General features: G+C 35.6%; 1 protein-coding gene across 2 annotated transcripts in view; it reads right to left on the bottom strand.

Annotated features, from left to right (window-relative positions):
• Positions 1 to 18,887, bottom strand: part of PLCL2 (phospholipase C like 2) — a 101,609-nt gene that overhangs the window by 22,579 nt on the left and 60,143 nt on the right. For both annotated transcript variants that reach the window (XM_039549082.1, XM_039549081.1), the window contains exons 4-5: positions 16,185 to 16,388; positions 1,477 to 1,552 (exon numbers count right to left, since the gene is read on the bottom strand). In XM_039549082.1, coding sequence (XP_039405016.1) covers positions 1,477 to 1,552; positions 16,185 to 16,388 — 280 coding nt within the window. The remainder of the gene's footprint in view (positions 1 to 1,476; positions 1,553 to 16,184; positions 16,389 to 18,887) is intronic.

Genomic DNA, 18,887 nt, shown 5'->3' on the forward strand with positions numbered 1-18,887 from the left:
CACTGCTCAGCAGTAACAAAAACATCTCTGCATTATCAGCCCTGTTTTTAAGCACAACTCTATAACACAGTCCCATACCAGCTACTAGGAAGAAAAATAACTATCCCAGCCAAAACCATCACAGTATTTTGGATAAATCTCTACATCTATCAATAAGATATGTGAAATAATATTCTGTCACTCATGGTATTTACGATTATTTATGTTTGACAGCTTGAAGTAAATAGGACAACTTAAAATTTTCAGGCATTTTGACAGTTCTGCGGCTTAACTAAAGTTCACAGAATCTGAAGTGTGTGCTGTAAATCAAGGGGAGATCTAGAAATTCAGAGTGGGTAAGCCTTCCCTGCTGCTGATCTGAGCTGGAAGCTACTGTTAATAGGGGAGAATTTGTAAATGAAGGCTGAGGGTGTAAGAGCTTTTTTTTGGGGGGATGGGGGAGAATGGTGGGAGGGAGAGACCAAAACTAAGACACTGGAATTTGAAGGAGAGCAGAGAAGTGAATCAAAGAATGGAAGAAAATCATGGAAGATGACAGGAGCTGCAGGATGCTGAATATCAGGTAGATAAAAATTTATTTGTATATAAAAAGCTTTTATCCCAATTGAGTCATGCAAAACATGGTTGTAAATGCTTTGGCTGACTCTTTGGCAGCATTCCTGTTTCTGATGCAAAATGCGATGCACCACTTTGAGCAAATTTGTAACATTATTTATAAAACAGTTAAAAGATCAAAAGAAAACAAGCATGATTAAACATCAAGGTCAGACATGCTATCAAAACATGAAGGAAACCTTCAAAACTCAGTTGCGTCCAAATGAGAAAACTGTTACAAAATAACACATAAAAAAGGGTCAGTTTGTGAAGAGATTAAGAAGTAGTTATACCATCTATTTAAAATGTGTATCAGACCCAGGAAAACTTTCAGAGAACCTGTGGGACCAACACAGAACCACCCAACAGGTCTAGAGAAACATGGGAATGAAATATCTGAACTACTGTCACGTAATTATCAGAAGGCAATGTTCTTCTGACAATTCAAGCTTCACCAAGGCTCTTGAAGACATTGGGCTACCACAACAAAAGAAAAAAAGTTCTCTCATAGAGAAAGAGGAGCTACGAGTAAATGGTTAAAACATTTCAGCATGAAGGAGGATCATTCTCTTTGCCTCCTGTAATCTTATGTTTTCATTTGTGACTATACTGACAAGCTACTCTCCATAAATAAAATACTTGCAATTTCCAAATTCAAGATGTAATTCTATGAATCTTTGATTTCTATGATTTGAAATGTCTTTCCACTCTTACTGGATGTGCCTAAATTACAGTCATCTCTTTTTTTTGTGTGAGGTTTTTTGTTGTTGTTTGGGTTTTGGGTTATTTTTTGCTACAGTTGAATATTGATTAAAAGTTTTGGAAAATAAAAAAAATGCAATAAGTTCTGTATAATATTTTTCAAAAGCAACTTACACTTACCTGCTTTCTGACACTGTACTATCTTCTCATATAAGCTATCTGTATTTTCAACTAGAGTCTTGATGGTGTGAATCATCTGTAGAGAAAATAAATTAAAATATACAGAAATATCAGTAGAATTAAATTTTTACTTAAAATTTTTAATCTGTAAAAGATGCTTAAAATTGAACCTAAATCAATAAACTAATATTTATTATTAACATAATGAATACACTCATTTTCCTGGTCATAACAAGGCAGAGAAGTGCCCTAATGTAGCATAAAGACATAAAAAATACAATGATTTTGGGCTGGGATCTGTGAATACTGAAGCAAAATGTCTACTCCATAGTTCACTGCCTAGCAAAGCAACTGGAAGTGATACAACCAGGTAATTCACTTTTGGTGGCTTGGGTGAGATAACACGGATGCAATTTTTCCTCTTCCTCATTCATTCCAACATTCAGGATGATGACCACTCATTACCCAGTGCTTCCTTTTTCCTAGGCATCATTCCATTGCTTTTCCAGATTTTTTCCTCTACATCTTCCCTTTTATGGCTTGACCTGCACATACATATGAGACAATGCTCTATGGAGGAAAGCAATAGGCTGGTAGTGGAGGATAAGAAAAATAAATTATTCCTTTAGCTGATCTTTCTAAACAAAAAGCCTTTCAGGGAATGCCAGCTGAATGCACAGTAAGATGGAACCGTGCAGGTTTTTCAGCCTAGGGTATGTTTTAAGAAGTAACAACTTTGTTTCACACTTTACCCACTGATGTCTCTGGTATCCACTCAAGCAGACAATTTTCTCTCCACTAAAACAATGACTAGATTTTGACGTGTTACTTATGTGGGTGTTCATGTGGAGCTTGCTTTTTATTAGGAGACCACAATTTTCTTTTATGAGGAAGAACATTCCATGTTACAGGGAAAAAAACCCAAACCCCTCTAACACTCTTCCTCAAAGAAAAATTACTGTAAGAGGCATGGCTTCCTCACATGTATTAGAAAGAACCTTCTCCAGCTGAATGACATTGAGGCTGTTTTTCTGAACATTGCTCTAAGGAAGGCATAAATCAATTTTGAGAAGCAGGCAAGCAAGTCTCAGATTTTTGATTGTGACAAGTGTGCAAGCAAGTGAGGAGGAAAAATACCTGCATAGACAAACTACTCTACAGGCTTCTATAACTGCCAGCTGCACAAAAATCTGGTTTAAACAAATGACAAAGCATTTAAAAAATTCTAGTTCTATTTTTATTATTTCGATTTGAACCAATAAAGACAATGATGCAAACCCTGAAATTTTTAGTTCATGCTACACATAAACAGCATGTGAATAAGCAACTTTAGAGTATGTGGAGGTCATCATACTAGATAATTTAATTTAATCCTCACATCCTGATTAATCTCTGTTTAAAGTATCTCCTTAGCCTGATTTATATTATGTCAGTTGTTGGGGTTGTTTCAAATAAAAGTAAATTATAATATATGAAGTAAAAATAACTTGATCAGGTTGCTAAGCTGCAACTTTAGCTTACCCATTTTTAACTGGATTGTTCTTTGAACATAAATATCAATGTTCACTCAAGCAAAAACTACCTATAAATAGAACTATGCTGATTACTATTTAAGTGTAACAAATTGAAGACAATTTAAGTAAGAGAATACTTTATTTCACCCACAAAGGGAGCACTGCAAACTGACTATTCCTAGTCAATCAAGAAGAAAGCCCCATTTCACAGTGTTTCATTACTATTCAGTCTCTAAAACAGAATTCAGAAATTGAAATAAGATCACTGTAAATTTGCTTGACAGGCAAGGATTTACCTGTTTCAGTATGTATGTCATGTAACACATTTGTTTCTGCAATGACCTTAAATGGAGAGAACCAAAACACAGCTGATGTCTCTCACAAGTATATTTCCAATAGCTGATGCTCTTTTGCTAACTAGCTGAAAGGAAATGGTAAAGCAGGTTTTTCTACATTGAAAATCACCTTGAAAAATGAAATGCTGAGCACATACAACTCTTGAGCTTTTTTGGGATGCTAATACACAATAATAAGGACTAGAGAGGGATTCTCTATCAGTGTGAGTCCTTACACCTGAGCACCCTTTTGACTGGAGCTCATAAAAAAAAGAGAACAGCTGTGCTGCCTGTTCAAGGTATTTGTTTTGAAGGAATTTTAAGAAATATTATAACTGCCCTACTCTGTTTTCCTGACCCCATGTGTATAATAATTTCTAAATCATCTCAGTTAGGTCCTATTATAGACACAGAACTTATCTATCTGTTCTGCTTCCTTCATATGCCCTGCATGAACATCAAATAATTTAGAAGCAGTGGAGAACAAGTCTCAGCTGATTAGAAAACTCACTCTGAGACACTGCACTGATTTTCAGAAACAAGAGAATTCTGAGATGAATAAAAATGCTTACATTACTGCTTTTTTGTTTACTTTCTGTATTGACAAAGCAAGAAAGTTTTACTAGATCTGCAGATGAAAGGAAAAGAAACTAATCACTGTATTAGTGTTCTTTCATCATGGCCAGGCTAACACTAAAGAATTTATAATAACATGCCAATTTCATATTTCACAGTTCCAGTATGGAAAGCTGCTAAATACCCCCAGATCAAAAGGAATGCCCTCTTTGAGACTTCTGAAGAAAAATGGCAATGCATTTCATGTGGCAGAATTTATTCTAATATCCAGTTTTATATTATCAAGACCAGTAACAGTTACTTTCATTACCTTTGGTCTCTAAAATACATACAAAGCTGTATTTAAGATTAACAGCATTGCAGAGCAAAACTGGCTGGAGCTAGCAATAATTCAGGGGTTGACTGCCACTACCATTCAATCAGAACTATGGAACACCCCAATTTTCAAATGTCCTTCCCCGAGAAAATAATGGAGCAGTATGCTGTGTGCATGAGTAGGTGTCACCTTCTAGCTGTGCTTGATTAATAAAGTAATAGTATTAGTTCATTATAATTTTATTCTTACATTGCTCTTCATCACACAGTCACCTTTTAGTACGTATTCAGCTACTTGTTGAATTACTCTTATGGAGTGTTTGAACATATGAATTCTTTCTAGTGTTCAAGCCAAAATTATAACCTCATGACAACACTCATGCAGACATTCACAGAAACTGAAAGACTTTTGGTAGACGCAGCATATGGAACAACTATGTATAAATGGTTATATTTAAACAGAAAATTAGCCTAATCCAAATGATACTGGTATGTATATATATGATTGATATAAAAGTGAAATAGAAAATGATGACTAAGCATGAGCTTCAGTGTGAAACACTATGTCTGCAGCAGAATAAGACATGGAAATCTCAAGGCAAATTCGTGGTGGAAATTGAGGAGAAAGACCAGGTAGAATCTGCTTAAACTAGTCTATATTGAACAAGTCAATCAATAAGCAGGTATTTTCTAACCACATCCAACTTCTAGAATATTATCAGTGACAAATCTGGAAAGAGAAATGGAAACAAATGTAATGGGGAACAAAGAACCAGTTACCAGCTGATCATTAAAAATCTATTGCAAATTAGCCATGCATATTCTAAGAAAAGAACACGTTACATATAGTTTAGTAAGCTATATTCTCTAGCAAGCCTTTTACAATACTGATTCACATTTCTAACCTATATTGCTTTTTCTCTGGAGGCAAAGACTCAAAATATCCAAAAATGTATTTTAAATACAGAACTTATACAATGCTGGAATTGCTTCAACTCTCCTTCAATTCCCACCCCACCACCAGACCCCAATCTTAGCATGACCAGAGAACTTCTCAGGTACTCATTACATACTGGACTGTCCTACTTTTTTGCTGGTCAGTGGAAAATGGGAAATGCAGAACAGTATGCTCTATGTGCCTTGCAGTCATCACATTTTTGAAGAGGCCATGCTGACATTTTGATCTATTTGTCATAATCTTCAAATTCTGTTGGTTAAATCATGCAAGCATTTTACCTAGTTATTCTAACAAATGGACAAATGTCAAGAAAGATATTTTAAAAATTAAATTATTATTAAGGGGGTTCAGAAATAAACACTAAATGATTAGTCCAGAATTCTCAATGAGGACTGGAGATCTGTATTATTATATATTGTTCCTACCTTAAAAAGCCAATGATGATTGTTAGAAATCCCAATTACTGCTTCAAACTGATGGAACAGCATTGTTAACAGTTCATCACTTACATGACACTGTCCTCACAAATCAAATGAAAAACTCATATACTGAAAAAAATAAATATTCTCACTCTCAGCAAAACAGAACTCTATCATTAAGACAGTTATGGAAAATTAAATATATACATCTAGACTACCCTTCAGGATAACTTTCTTATGTTTCAAAGTGTGTTGTCTGATCTGTTGTTTTATTAAACAGTTAAGTGCTATGAACTAACACCATGTAGATCAATGCAAGTGCTCACATGTATTTACACATGCATGTATTTGAGACCATTAATTTAATTTCAGCTGATTTTGAACAAGTGAAGATCTATTTCTACTAGGCTCAGACAGGTCTTCTGGCAGAAGATAAAACATTCTGTTTATGCCCCCATGTTGGGGAAAATACGTAACTGAACTCAGCTCTAAGTATTTTAAACATCACATTTAACACAGATCTTGGGAAAGAATTCTTTCCAAAACCCCAGGATTTATTCAATCCTCTGCATGTGGAACTGTTTGGTAGCACACAAGGAGACATCAGCTGCATTTTCAAATGGAAAAACCAGCTTATGATAAACTGTGTCTGGCTGATGAAACTCAGTGAGAGAAAACACCTTCACTGACAGAATTGCAACACCAAGGATGAACATTATTTTTAGCAAGAAAAGCACACCACACATTTAGATTTTGAAATCTGTGAATGTGTTGCCAATACTGTTAGACCTACATTCCAACAGCAAAACTGGAACCATACTTACAGTAGGTATAAATCAAATCTTCATTAAAATGGTGCTCACATTCTACTTTCATCCAAACCTCTGCATATGACGTATATTTCTGAAACCAAAAACTACACCATTTCTTATAAATGTTTGTATCTTTAGTATTCAGAAGTCAAACTGAAGCTCTTAACAGCAGTAATAATAATGTAATTTGCATTTTTCCAGACATTTTATTAAGCCCAGGATGGTACAAGCAGCACCAATAGCAAACAGCACTTCACAAAAATAGGAAACCAAACACGTGGCACCCTAAACTGCTAATAGCATCTGCACCACTTCAAAAGATATGTTACACAGCAAGGATCAGAAGTTGCTACCATTGCCCCAAGCAGTAACAGTAAGGAAAGGAACTCTGGTAGGCACACCTTATCCCTTTGCCCTCAAGAACCATTAAAGGTACCGGTAACTCAAACAAAACATGGTCAGCTGTAATTGAGTATATGTATAAATTGTATCCAAGCAGTCCAGTATTCAGCGTCAATGCACCAGAAGGCATCTTTGTTGTGACACTGGAACAAGCAGAAGAACTGCTCTTAGTCCTTTCAGTGACAACTGCCATGGTCAGCTTGCTCTGTAGCTGCATAAGGAGTTGTTTTAAGCTATATGTGCTGCCTTTTATTTTCCACTGGAGAAGAATGGTGTTATAGCAAATAAGAAAGGAAATTACTGTAAAATCAGATTGCAAACTCATATTAAACCTCACAACTCAAATGAATTGTTCTAACAGTATGGACACCACACTGAAAGAATTCTGAAACATCCAGCTTCTAACAGGACCACCATAAACAACAGAAATTGACTTTTACCAAGAAAAAACCATTCACTGCTTTCCTCTGCTCTGCCAAGACTGTCACCTCATTGTAGAAGGCTACAGGTCAGCTAAGCCTGATTTCCCTTTTGTAAAGCCATGCTGAGTTTTTCCAATCTCCTTCTTGTGAGACCGCAGCTGAAGCATTCATCCCAGTTTGGGGTTTTACAGTACAATATATGGACTACTGTCCAGCAAAAAATCACAGAGATTTAAGGAACTGGAGCATCTTTTACATGAGGAGAGGCTGAGAGGGCTGGGACTGGTCAGCCTGGAGAAGAGAAGGCTCAGGGGGAATCTTGGGTAGTCAAACACTGGAAGAGGTTTCCCAGAGAGATTGTGGAGTCTCCACCCTTGGTGATGTTCAACAGCCAACTGGACACAGTCCTGGGCAACCTGCTCTGTCTGATGCTGCTTTGAGCAGCATAATTTGGGATTAGATGATCTCCAGAGGTGCCTTCCAACCTAAATATCTCTATGTAAGAAAAGATTTTAGTAAAGTTGATCTTACCAGTCAAAAGAACTGAGTTTTCTGGCTCAAGACAACAATCAATAATAACTTCATTATAGATAAAAATCAAGCACGGTTGCACAGAAAGTTCAAAGCTCTATAAACAAAAGCTGATCTTCCTCATACCCAAATACAGTCCACAGCACCAAGGTAAGAAAATAAAGCTGCTAATTGCTCCTTCTCTACACACAAAGGACTCTTCACATCAAACCAAATTTCCTTCAAAGCAGTGAGGTTTTTAGCAAATGTATTGTCTAAATTAGAAAATATTTCTTCAACTATACAAGAAGATAAGTTTAGCACAGAAACAGAGTCACTGAGGTTAGAAGGGACTTCAGGAGGTCATGTGGTCCAAACCCCCTTGCTCATGCAGGGCCCCTTACCACAGCTGGCTGCCCAGGGCCATGTCCAGATGGCTTTTGAGTATCTCCAAGGCTGGAGACTGCACAACCTCTCTGGGCAACCTGTTCCCATGTCCAGTCACCCGCACAGTCAAAAAGTGTCACCTGATGTTCTGACAGAGCCTCCTGTTTTTCATTTCATGCCTTTTCTCCTATCACTGGGCACCCATGAAAATAGCCCATCTCTGGCCTCTCTGCACCCTCTCCTCAGGCATTTGGATACACTGATGAGGTCCCCCTCAGCCTTCTTTTCTCCAGACTCAACTGTCCCAGCTCCCTCAGCCTTTCTGTGTAGGAGAGATGCTCCCTCACCTTTGTGGCCCTTTGTCTGACTTTTCAGCATGTCCATGCCTCCCTTGAGCTGGGGAACCCAGGACCAGACACAGCACTGCAAGTGTGGCCTCACCGGAGCTGCATAGAAGGAAAGGATCACCTCCTTCGAGTGTAACATATGTTATGATATAATCAAGTATTATGTTTCTTTTCAGACTTTAAACCACTGTCCTATTCAAAAAAAAATGCAGATGAAATTTCCATTATGTTTACTGAATTCACTGACATATTATGATAAAAATGTAATGCTGTACCTGACACTGGCAGTTTATCCATTTAAATGGAAAAAACATAGGAACAGACTCCTGCTTTAGCTTTTTCAGCCAACCTTTCCTCTCTCATCTCTTTTTGAAATGTTTTATATTCTAGAAAACACGTACATGGAAAAGGGTTTTTTGTCTTCAGAAAGAAGAAAGCCAAGATTATGCCATAATACATTGCAGGATCAAAAGATATGAAATCCACTTACCAAAACTAATTCTTGTAGGCCTGAGAAAAAATAGGACATAATCTGTTCTTAATTCTGCAGTGTCCCAAAATGAATTAATTTTCCCCTAGTTTAAGAAAATCTACCAAAGGAACAAATGGTCCACAAGTCCTCCATTAAAAAGTCTTCTATTCGTTCTTAATTCCTCATGAGCCAAGTATATGAGAAAGACTAGGTTGAAGACAGAGTAAATATAATAATCAGCAGCTCTCTTCCAAACTATGCACCCAAAGACAATAAACATTTTTAAATCAAACAGTCACTTCTCTTCACTTTCTTGATAATCTAGTTGTTGTAGCAAAATGATTTTCATAATTTTAAAACTAAAGCTGATAGAATGAAAAGCTATGTGATAAGTGGACAATAAGTAAGGACACATATATCAAATGAAAATATCCTCTACCTGTATAGGAAGCAAAAATCTATCATCTGTGTGAAAAAATTAATAGGTAGCATTATTTCTGAAACAAGAACTGTCAGTAGCAGTTCTAATAATCACAATTTTTTTCACACAGATGGAATCAAAAAGACAAACAGAAAATTTAAAATTTATTGGGAAAGAGAACTACTATTGGAAATATGGAATACATATGAGAAGCTGCTATGCATCTAACCTATTTTTATGCTCTTCCATAAACATTTCATTGGACTACATTAAAACAGGACAGAAAGCTACATGAACTCCTTGTCCTAAGTAGCCATATTATTTTATGCTCTTATGAATACTGTGAGTCAGCCATTAGACATAATGGGACAAGTGAGAGGATACAAAAAGCTTCACCGTTCATGATCTCATCAAGAAATGCAGAAATCTTGACTTCACAGAAGCATTAAATTGTCATTATCAGAGCTTTTCAATCAATGAAACATGAACAGCTCATACTTTACAACACTTGGCATCAGAGTCTTGAGTATCCAAAATTAGACGCTTGCTTTGTGGACTGAAAAAGCCTAGCATAAGCTAAGGTTATCATCTGCAGCTCTGTTTTTGGAAGCATAATTACAACCTTCATGCTGTTATAAAACAGGAAAATAAAAACCAATAATAAGCAGCACAACTCTTTCTGAAGAAAATGTCCAAGCTATTCACTATATTTTCCATGAATGCTTTGTTTTCAGTTTTTGTGACAGACTAACAGCTACACAATCAGTAACTATTTCAATTCATCTCAAAAACCTGGATCTACAATTGTTATAATTTATTAAACATGGCAAAAACCATTACCTGGGCTATTTGCAATATTAACTTGCAATGAATGATAGATGTTTTCCCTTAGATCTCTTCACCACTGAACTATATCCATTTATTACTTAAATAAAACAGTTCTATTCTGCAGAGAGTGACAATGAAACTAAGCAATACTGTAGAAAGCCAGAGGCAATAATGGAAACAGAGAGACACTGTGTGTTATCGCAATTTAAATACTGCATTTGTATTGCCAACTCTGAAATTTACTGTTTTAACACACGTTATAACAATCTACCGCTAAGACTGAGAAAGCTGTTGAAAGTCTAAGCAGCTACATACCTCACATCTCAATGATCTTTGCAAATCTGGGGGCAGCATTAATTCACACAGCTTCCAGAGTACTTAGCTACTTTAGCTAGATCAAAGTTGCAGGAGCTATACCTACTATCTCTAATCTGCTTACTGGAAAAACACACCCTTAATGCAAAAATCAACACAAGCAATGGTCTTTAACAGTTCTTTTCCTGCTGGAGCACCAGGTTAAGTTCAACATTCACTTTAGCTACCATAAAAGATCTAAGAATTTTAAAAGTCTAAAAATTTAATGGTAACTTCATTTCAATATGAGCATTTGAAAGGAAACTTTGTCAAATGCTTTGGAAAATCTAACCAGACTGATCTGCTGTGTCTACATGTTTTTTGACATCAAACAACTCCAAGGGATTAATGAGCCCTTCATTTTATAAAAGTTGTATTGACTCTTCCCCAACATGACACATTTCTCGATGTTTCCTTTATTTTCTTCTTCAAAACAGTTTCTACCCATTTTCACAGTACAGATGTCAGCCTGTCTGATCTGTAATTTCATCATCTTCCATGGAAATCTCTTAAAACACTGGCACCACACTAACAACTTTGATAGTCAGTTTTAAGTGAGAGAATACACACAACAAGTAGCAGTTTTGATACATCAACTCTTGAGATCTTTCAGAACTTTTAAATGAGTATCTCCTCTTTCTGGTATATTATTTTCCCAGTCTTTTGCCTTTTCTTTGTAATATCTTCTGTCAGCATTTCAGTTAGAGATTAATTCTCCAATTAGTCTTTCATAAAGAAGCGTTTCATGTGAAACCTTAATCTCTACAGGTATATGGATGCAAAAAACTAATTAAGTTTTGTGGCTTTACCTCTTTAGATGGGGTTTTCTTTTATACATTGATCAACTAGTGATCTTACACAATCTTTGACAGACTTCCTGTTTCTGGTATTTTCAGAGAAGAGGTTACTGGTATTTTTAAGTCTGTGCAGATCATTCTTGAAATTCTTCACTGTCAGTTTTCTTTTATTTCTTATTTAACCATGGCAGGGTTAAATATCGATCCTGTCTTCCCCATTTGCACATGACTTCAGCTTTTTGGACGACGCTTCTTTTCATGAGGATCTCCTCCATTTTGTTCTCCTCAACTGTTTTTTGATAAGTGGTACATATTAACTTCAAATTCCCCAGTAGTATCTGTAGAGCGTCTGTGATGTCTGTTCTTTTGACTACCTCTTTTATCTTTTTGTTTTGTTTTATACAGTCATGCTCTCAAGTATAAAAGCAAGGAATAATAGCTTTTCAATCTTCTGTGCAAAGTCCTACGTTCTCTTTTTCATAAGCCAGATAACGCTAAGAGCTAAATTGTAACATGGAACACCCAAGGAGCTCGACTTCAAAGTCATGGGCTCAAGAACAACATTCTGAACCAGCTGGGTTCAGAACACTGCTATCATGGTCTATGCCAGTCACATATTCCTTAGGAAAGGGACCATATGGAAAAAATCTGAATTTTCTTCTACTGCACAATGCAAGTGGTGGGCAGATGTTATAATGTGATTTAAAATCATGTGATATCCAAAGATTGAGTTCTACTACAGGAAATTGGTGACATTGAACTCAGCCTCCTCTGACACAATCAGGAACTGAATATTTAGGCCTATGCAAGAACTGAAGCAACATACTCAGTTTTAGGAGAGAATTACCAGCACTGGATCCAGTATTTTTTGGTTGCCCAGAAGTTTGCAACCTCAAAGAGTAATTTCAGTGAACGAAGACTTCTCAGCTGAATAACTCTGACACATTAGTAGGCTGAGTAGAAATAGAAATGTCTTGCTCTACTTGTTCCCTCAAGATACAAATCTATAACCACAGCATGATGACTGTAATCCTTCTTACTGTATTTGTACAGTAACCATAACCAAGGACCTACATGAACAACAGGTAGCTAATACAGATTTTATCAGCTAAGTGTAACTCAAAACAGATCTGCTTTCCAATGGGATGGAGTCCATCCCTAGGGTGTATATACAAAATCTATTCATTTTGTTTGATTTCATTAAATCAAATACAGACCTATACTGCATTCTGTAGACATTCTGAATTACAAAATAAGCTCAAAATTTTAAAAAAATTTAAAACTACCCACCCCCAGAAACTGAAAAGAAAAAAAAAAAAAAGAGCTAGCAGCATCACCTAATTAGGATTTAATAACATCTAACTCTAATTACTGTAGCAGACTTACTTCTTTTTCACACAGGTATAGTTATCTGCCTGTTCTGTGTTAGTTTTTCTCTTAGAAGCAAATGCCTGCTTGCATTCATTGCTTGCTTATCTTCAGCAGATGGGACACTTCATCCTCTACTAAGGGCAAACAGAGAGAGTCTCAACAGTGTCTGGCTTTATTTGTATGATCTCTAGCATATCTTTGCAGTGCTACTATACTCATCACTGAATAATGCTGCAGACTTAGGGGGAGATAATTTTTTTTTTCTCCTGCCATAGTATAACTTTTTTAGGTTTACTTACTGTTTATCTTAAAGGTTATAAGACATTAAAAAAAACATGCAATGGTGTGGAAGAGGCACTTGCCTTAACTCCAAGCTTCAGTCTGCAGCACTGATCAGTGATGGGTGTGATGACACCAACAGAGTGCATGCTGAAGTATCACATAAAGGAGGCTGAAGTCCATGAACAAGAGGGAAAAATAAAACATTGTTAAACAGTGAAAAGATGGTAGGGTGAAAAATACTCAGGAGCATGGAGAAGCTAAAGAAAAATACACACCTTAAAATTTTGCCTTTCTCAAAAATTCCTAGCTGTATTTGGTTTTCATTGTCCTGTCCAGTTCCTATTACATGGATAGGAGAGCTTTTTAACACAAGAATAGTACTAGCCTTGGTCACCTAACAGCTCCTCCATTAACAGCACTGAATGCAGACAAGTTAAGAAAGCATTATGTGCTATTTTTAAAAGGCAAAAATCCCAAGTATCTACTGATATATTTTTTATTATTATTTACCTCACTGTTTCTTTAAAAAATGTATGTACCTATGCTACACTGAAGATACTCTTTTTTTTCCATGTACCCCTGCAGTATTGCACTTATTTGTAATTATTTCAATGTGGACTGACTGCCTTGCTGCTAAGGTCTTGCATCCTTTCTCACTTTACAGAGCAACAATGAGTCCTTCAAGCACTCCCAATGTAAACAAAATCGGAATAATTAAAATCTTGAATACTACTTTCTATGTTTATTATAATTTTATAGAAAAGAGAGTATTTCTGACAAATAAGAATCCCTTCATTAGATAAAAATATCATGAACCTGAAACAATCACACTTTGAGAATGCCATTACATATGCCACATTGAGAGGACACACAAGGTAACAACAGCCTACCTGTGCGTTTATGATACCAACCAAAGTTTGTTTCATAAACATTTAACTCTATCTTTGTTATCCACACGATTTCATACAGTACTTGACACACTGGAAGTACACAGTTACATAATTCTGACCTATATGGAGGCCTAAACCAGCAGAAAGTAAGACAAGTAGGTAATCATTACTTTGACAGTGCATCTACCCTTTCTCAATTCACAATAAAGAGCTCTCATTATTAAGCAGAATTTTACACCCATGTATTAATTAATCATGACAAAAATATCCCCATGTCAAAACTAACAAGGTAAGATTTGTGCTTTTGAGGGCTCATTATATTAATACACACCAAAATCATACAACCCCTCCCACCATCTATAAAACTGTCAGACTCCAAACATCGGCCACTATAGCAAATACCAAGATAGGAACTAAACACTGTCACATCTCTTCTCCTCTCCCTGAGGAAAGGATGACACAGATGTCTCCCACATTGTTTCACAATGTGCTTTCAGAAATAAGAGTATGGGAATATGTCTCCCATGGCTGACTTCATTTTCCAGCACACCCTACAGATTTTAGTTGTCTAAAATCTTTTGTGAAACTGAACAGAGTATTGACAAAACCCAAATGTCATAAATTGAAATGCATCTCGTTATTCTAACTTATAGCTTTTATTTGATTAAAATAACCTTAAATTTACTTATCTTCAATATCATTTGGAGCTAGAAGCACTATCATACTCTTTGTTTGAAATTCAGTAGTTGTATTTTAGGGATGAGAAGATGGAAAAATGCTTTTTGCCACTAAAAAAAAGTTGTATTACTTTTACACGTGAAAGTAAAGTACAGATTTCTCAAGTACAGAAATATTCAAATCATGTATAGAGTATAAGATGTGTGTGGGGAAAAAAACATACGTGAGAGACAAAGAGCAAACCAAATTTAGATTGTAAAGATTTCTGGAGTCATGAGTCACCTTTGAATATCTAAGTGATATTCAAACAAAAAATTTATTCCAGACTTAAAACTAAGATTTTAAGTACCTAGAATAGCTTAATAACTAATACGCAGCATCACCACATCAGAACAAACTGCAGGTAGAGGCATTTTCATCAAGGAAACAAAACTTCTTTATGAATTACAGCTGTAACCCCAACAATCAAGCTTGTTTGCATCCAAATTATAGTGATATCCTATAAGCCACCACTAAAAGGATACACACTATCTTCTTGTAGCTGTGCTATCATTCCAACCAGATTCTGTCGTATTTACGGCACCACTGAACTGCACACACTCTGCCTAAATTGCCAATTATCAATGAGTGCTTTTTTCACTTTGGTATAGCATAATTCCAAAGCTACTTTTTCTTTAGAAAGCAGTTTACAAGATACATATGAAACTGGGCTACTGGTTTATTTTTCTCCATTTTTTTTCTTTAAATGGCAAGTGACTTGATGCTGCCATGCAAGGTTTCTCATTTTAGCACACAAAATTAATGCAAAATTATCATCACATGAAAGAAAAACACCAAATAAATGAATAAATAATCAATTACACTCTGACATTACTTCAGTGGAAGTAAGGAAGACATTTCAAATCACACTTATCTGGATCTTTTTTCCACATTTCAAATTAATGCAAAGCGGATGTAAATCAGTTTTATTGGTGTATTAGTTCTTCCTTCCTTCTTTCTTGCAACATTTTATTTCCAGTCTCTAAAGACACAATTTATGTATTTACTGAAACATAATGTCTGAAGTTAACATTGCAGTTGCTTACATGTGTAAAAATGCCTAATCAAATGACATCTGTAAGAAAGATAGAAAAAAGGAAAATAAAAGAGCTCGTGTAGAATTTTACATGCCAAGGTGCTTATAAAACTATAATACCTAAAAGCAGTGCCTGGCATTTTTGTATTCTGAGTCAAAGCCTAAATAAACTAAGGTCCACAAAATGTAAAGTAGCAAGAGGTTTATAGATATACAGTAAGTTTCAAACTACTGAAAAACAAGTAAATTAATACATCCTCTTCTTCCTGTTAAATCCTCTTGATTATAACCACTTTACCTTCTGAAGTGTACAAACACGCGTTTGCATGCAGTATATTAATAACCTCTACATTTTACTCTGTATGAAAACACTACTAATTGCTGTACATTCATGGGAATAACTTTCAAGCACAAGTAATGAAGCACGAACCAGGAAGTCACAGGTTAAAATGACTTTCAAAACAGGCATGGTATTGTATATTACATATATAATTTTAAAGTGTTTAAAAAGACAATACAAGACAACTACAAAGAACTACTCACCATTTCATATGCTGTTACAATCTTTTTCAAGACCTCTGGAACAATCCCTTGGAGCTCCATAGTTGGATACTGATCACTGAGATTCATTACTACCAAGGGTGTATTATCAGGTCCAACCAAGTGCATAGACACTGCCAAAATGCACTGCATAAGATTTGCTACAGGGGAGAGGCCACATAATTCTTTGAATGAAACTACTGCATTCTGCAAAAAGGAAAGAAAGAGTTTCCTTTACAGTTAAATATGAAATTTAAAGTCTTCTTCTTTCCGGATAAAAGACTTTACTGTTATACTTGAGCTACAATGCTGAGCTACAATGCTGAGCTACAATTACCACAGCTTTTCCCTGAAGAACTGGCAGTTTTCAAAAGCAACCAGTATTACACATACTTTTACAAAAATCTTGAAAATTCAAGTAATTCAGTATATGCCACAGAAAAAAACATCTATGTAGAACAAGTACATCTCTCTATCATGGCTAAAACTAACTATGGAAATAAACAGGTTCTAAAACATGCTGGTTAAATATTTTTATATATTTTGAAAAATTCTAAGACACTTTTTAAATGCCACCAAGAAAAACAAAATATTAGATGCTGAATGTCCCAATTAAGCAAAGTGAAGTCGAAGGAGGAATTCAGCACATTTGTAACTTTAAACATACCTGAACTACAGTCCAGATGTACTGTGGATTTGCTGGCTCCCATTTGGTGTGATTCACAAACCCAGCACTCCACTATTGATGTGTTCCTATCATAGAGTCACTTCAGTAAATTTTTTAAGGTACTTTAACTTAAATACTGATTCTGTACCTTTCCCTAAGATTTCTTACTGTTTTATTTTATATCCATTATGGTAGAACAGAAAGCCACATAGCCAAGCTTAAACTTGAAGAAAATTTACAGCATTGGAACTACGTGACTCCAAGCAGCCACTGACATTCCATGATGGGAGTATTGTCAGCACTGTACTGAATTTAGGATTTTGGTACCGATTGGGAACTGGTGATCTGTGGCACTCTGGAGTTTGTGTTCCTGCAGGAAATAAAAACAAAAATATGGTATATTTAAGTTACAAATGTGCTCAGTGCTCCTTTCTCTCATGTCGCACCCATGCAGGGCATCTGGTACAGATTTTCATTTTACTCCAAACCACTTTCCATCTTGCTGGCACGGTAAGACTCATTTGTGAACATGTCTCCTAGAAAGGCATAAAGCCAACCTTAACACAAACAGGAATCAAATGTGAAATATTTTGCTGTCCCTTTATGAGACAAATACCAAAGCAGAGCATATTCATGCAAAATTATGTGAACACTAAATTGCACCTACCCAGTCACTTAAGAGTGTACTTTAAGTAAAAGTCCAGGAAACAGAAACTTCTTGTATCAGCTGATGTACAATGACACAATAATTACACAGCTCAAGAGACAGACATTGGGAAGTCCATTCAAACAGACTTTGCTTGAGATAAGTACCATGGTTAAGCCATTATGAACAACCATTTTACAGAGAGGTTAACGAGGACCCAGGGATTGTATATATTCATTAATGACAGGCAGGACAGGACTAATATGCGCTACTACTATAACTCTTGCATTTGGACTTCCAACTCTATATCCAGAGACTATTCCTCATACTGTTAAGTAACTTAGACATGCAACATCACATCCAGTTCAATCACCCATATTATACTTTTATCAGTGATTAATATGCAACAAGGAATGAGCTATGACATCAGCTTTTGTCATGGTAATATAGGAACAAAAGAAACAAAAAAGGCTATTCCTATACAGATTTAGAGAAAATATTAAAATCACTGTTGCACTTTTTCTTTTTTCCTCTTCTTCCATCTTATATTAGAAAAACCAAACTAACCAACTTTGCCCTCTATAATCTGGCTTCTGAGGATATTATGAGGATATAATGGTCATAAAGCCATTACCATTTATAACATAACATTTCAGTAAAATGGAAATTAAACAAATCTCACATTCCCTGACATAAATTGATACTTAGTATAATTGAGTGGTTTATTTGCTTTTATTAGCTGTAAAAACTTAGTTACACAGAGTTTAAATGGTGCACATGATATAATCTGTTAGCAAAGTTAAGAAAAACTAATCTTCCCTCATGTGCCTAAAATATCTTTTCGATAGCATTTTGAGAGATAATGACAAATTTAGTTGATAGCACATCTTTCAAACTGACAGAATTAAACACATAAAATACTTTTTAATATCTCATGTTCAAAGGAACCCCACTGTAGAGCCTGTTTTCAATTATATCGTTATATGTGCATACTGCAGCATGCACATTTAAGAGTTTAACGTAGCTACACAAAATTCTGTTTTCATCACTTCCTCAACTCAGTTCTTCCTTGAAAAGTATCTTAAAATAAGGTATTCTTCATATGACAGAATTCTAGCCTTCAGTAGGTTAACTACAGGTAAAGTTCATTTTACATGCAGCCTGTAATTTGAAACGTTTATGAGTCCTTATCATTCCTTTTTTTATTATCTTTTAAAAGAGCAAATTTATGTACCAAGTGGAATAGGAGAGATGCATGATGATTTACTAATTTCTTCTTTCATATAAAGCTAGTTTTAAAATTGTATTACTATTAGAATATCTTTAATATAAGATTATTCACAAAGGAAATTTATATACACTGATGTGCCTTTAAAATCCAGAATCAGGTCTC

This window comes from Corvus cornix, chromosome 2, assembly GCF_000738735.6.
Source record: "Corvus cornix cornix isolate S_Up_H32 chromosome 2, ASM73873v5, whole genome shotgun sequence".
Classification (NCBI taxonomy): domain Eukaryota; kingdom Metazoa; phylum Chordata; class Aves; order Passeriformes; family Corvidae; genus Corvus; species Corvus cornix.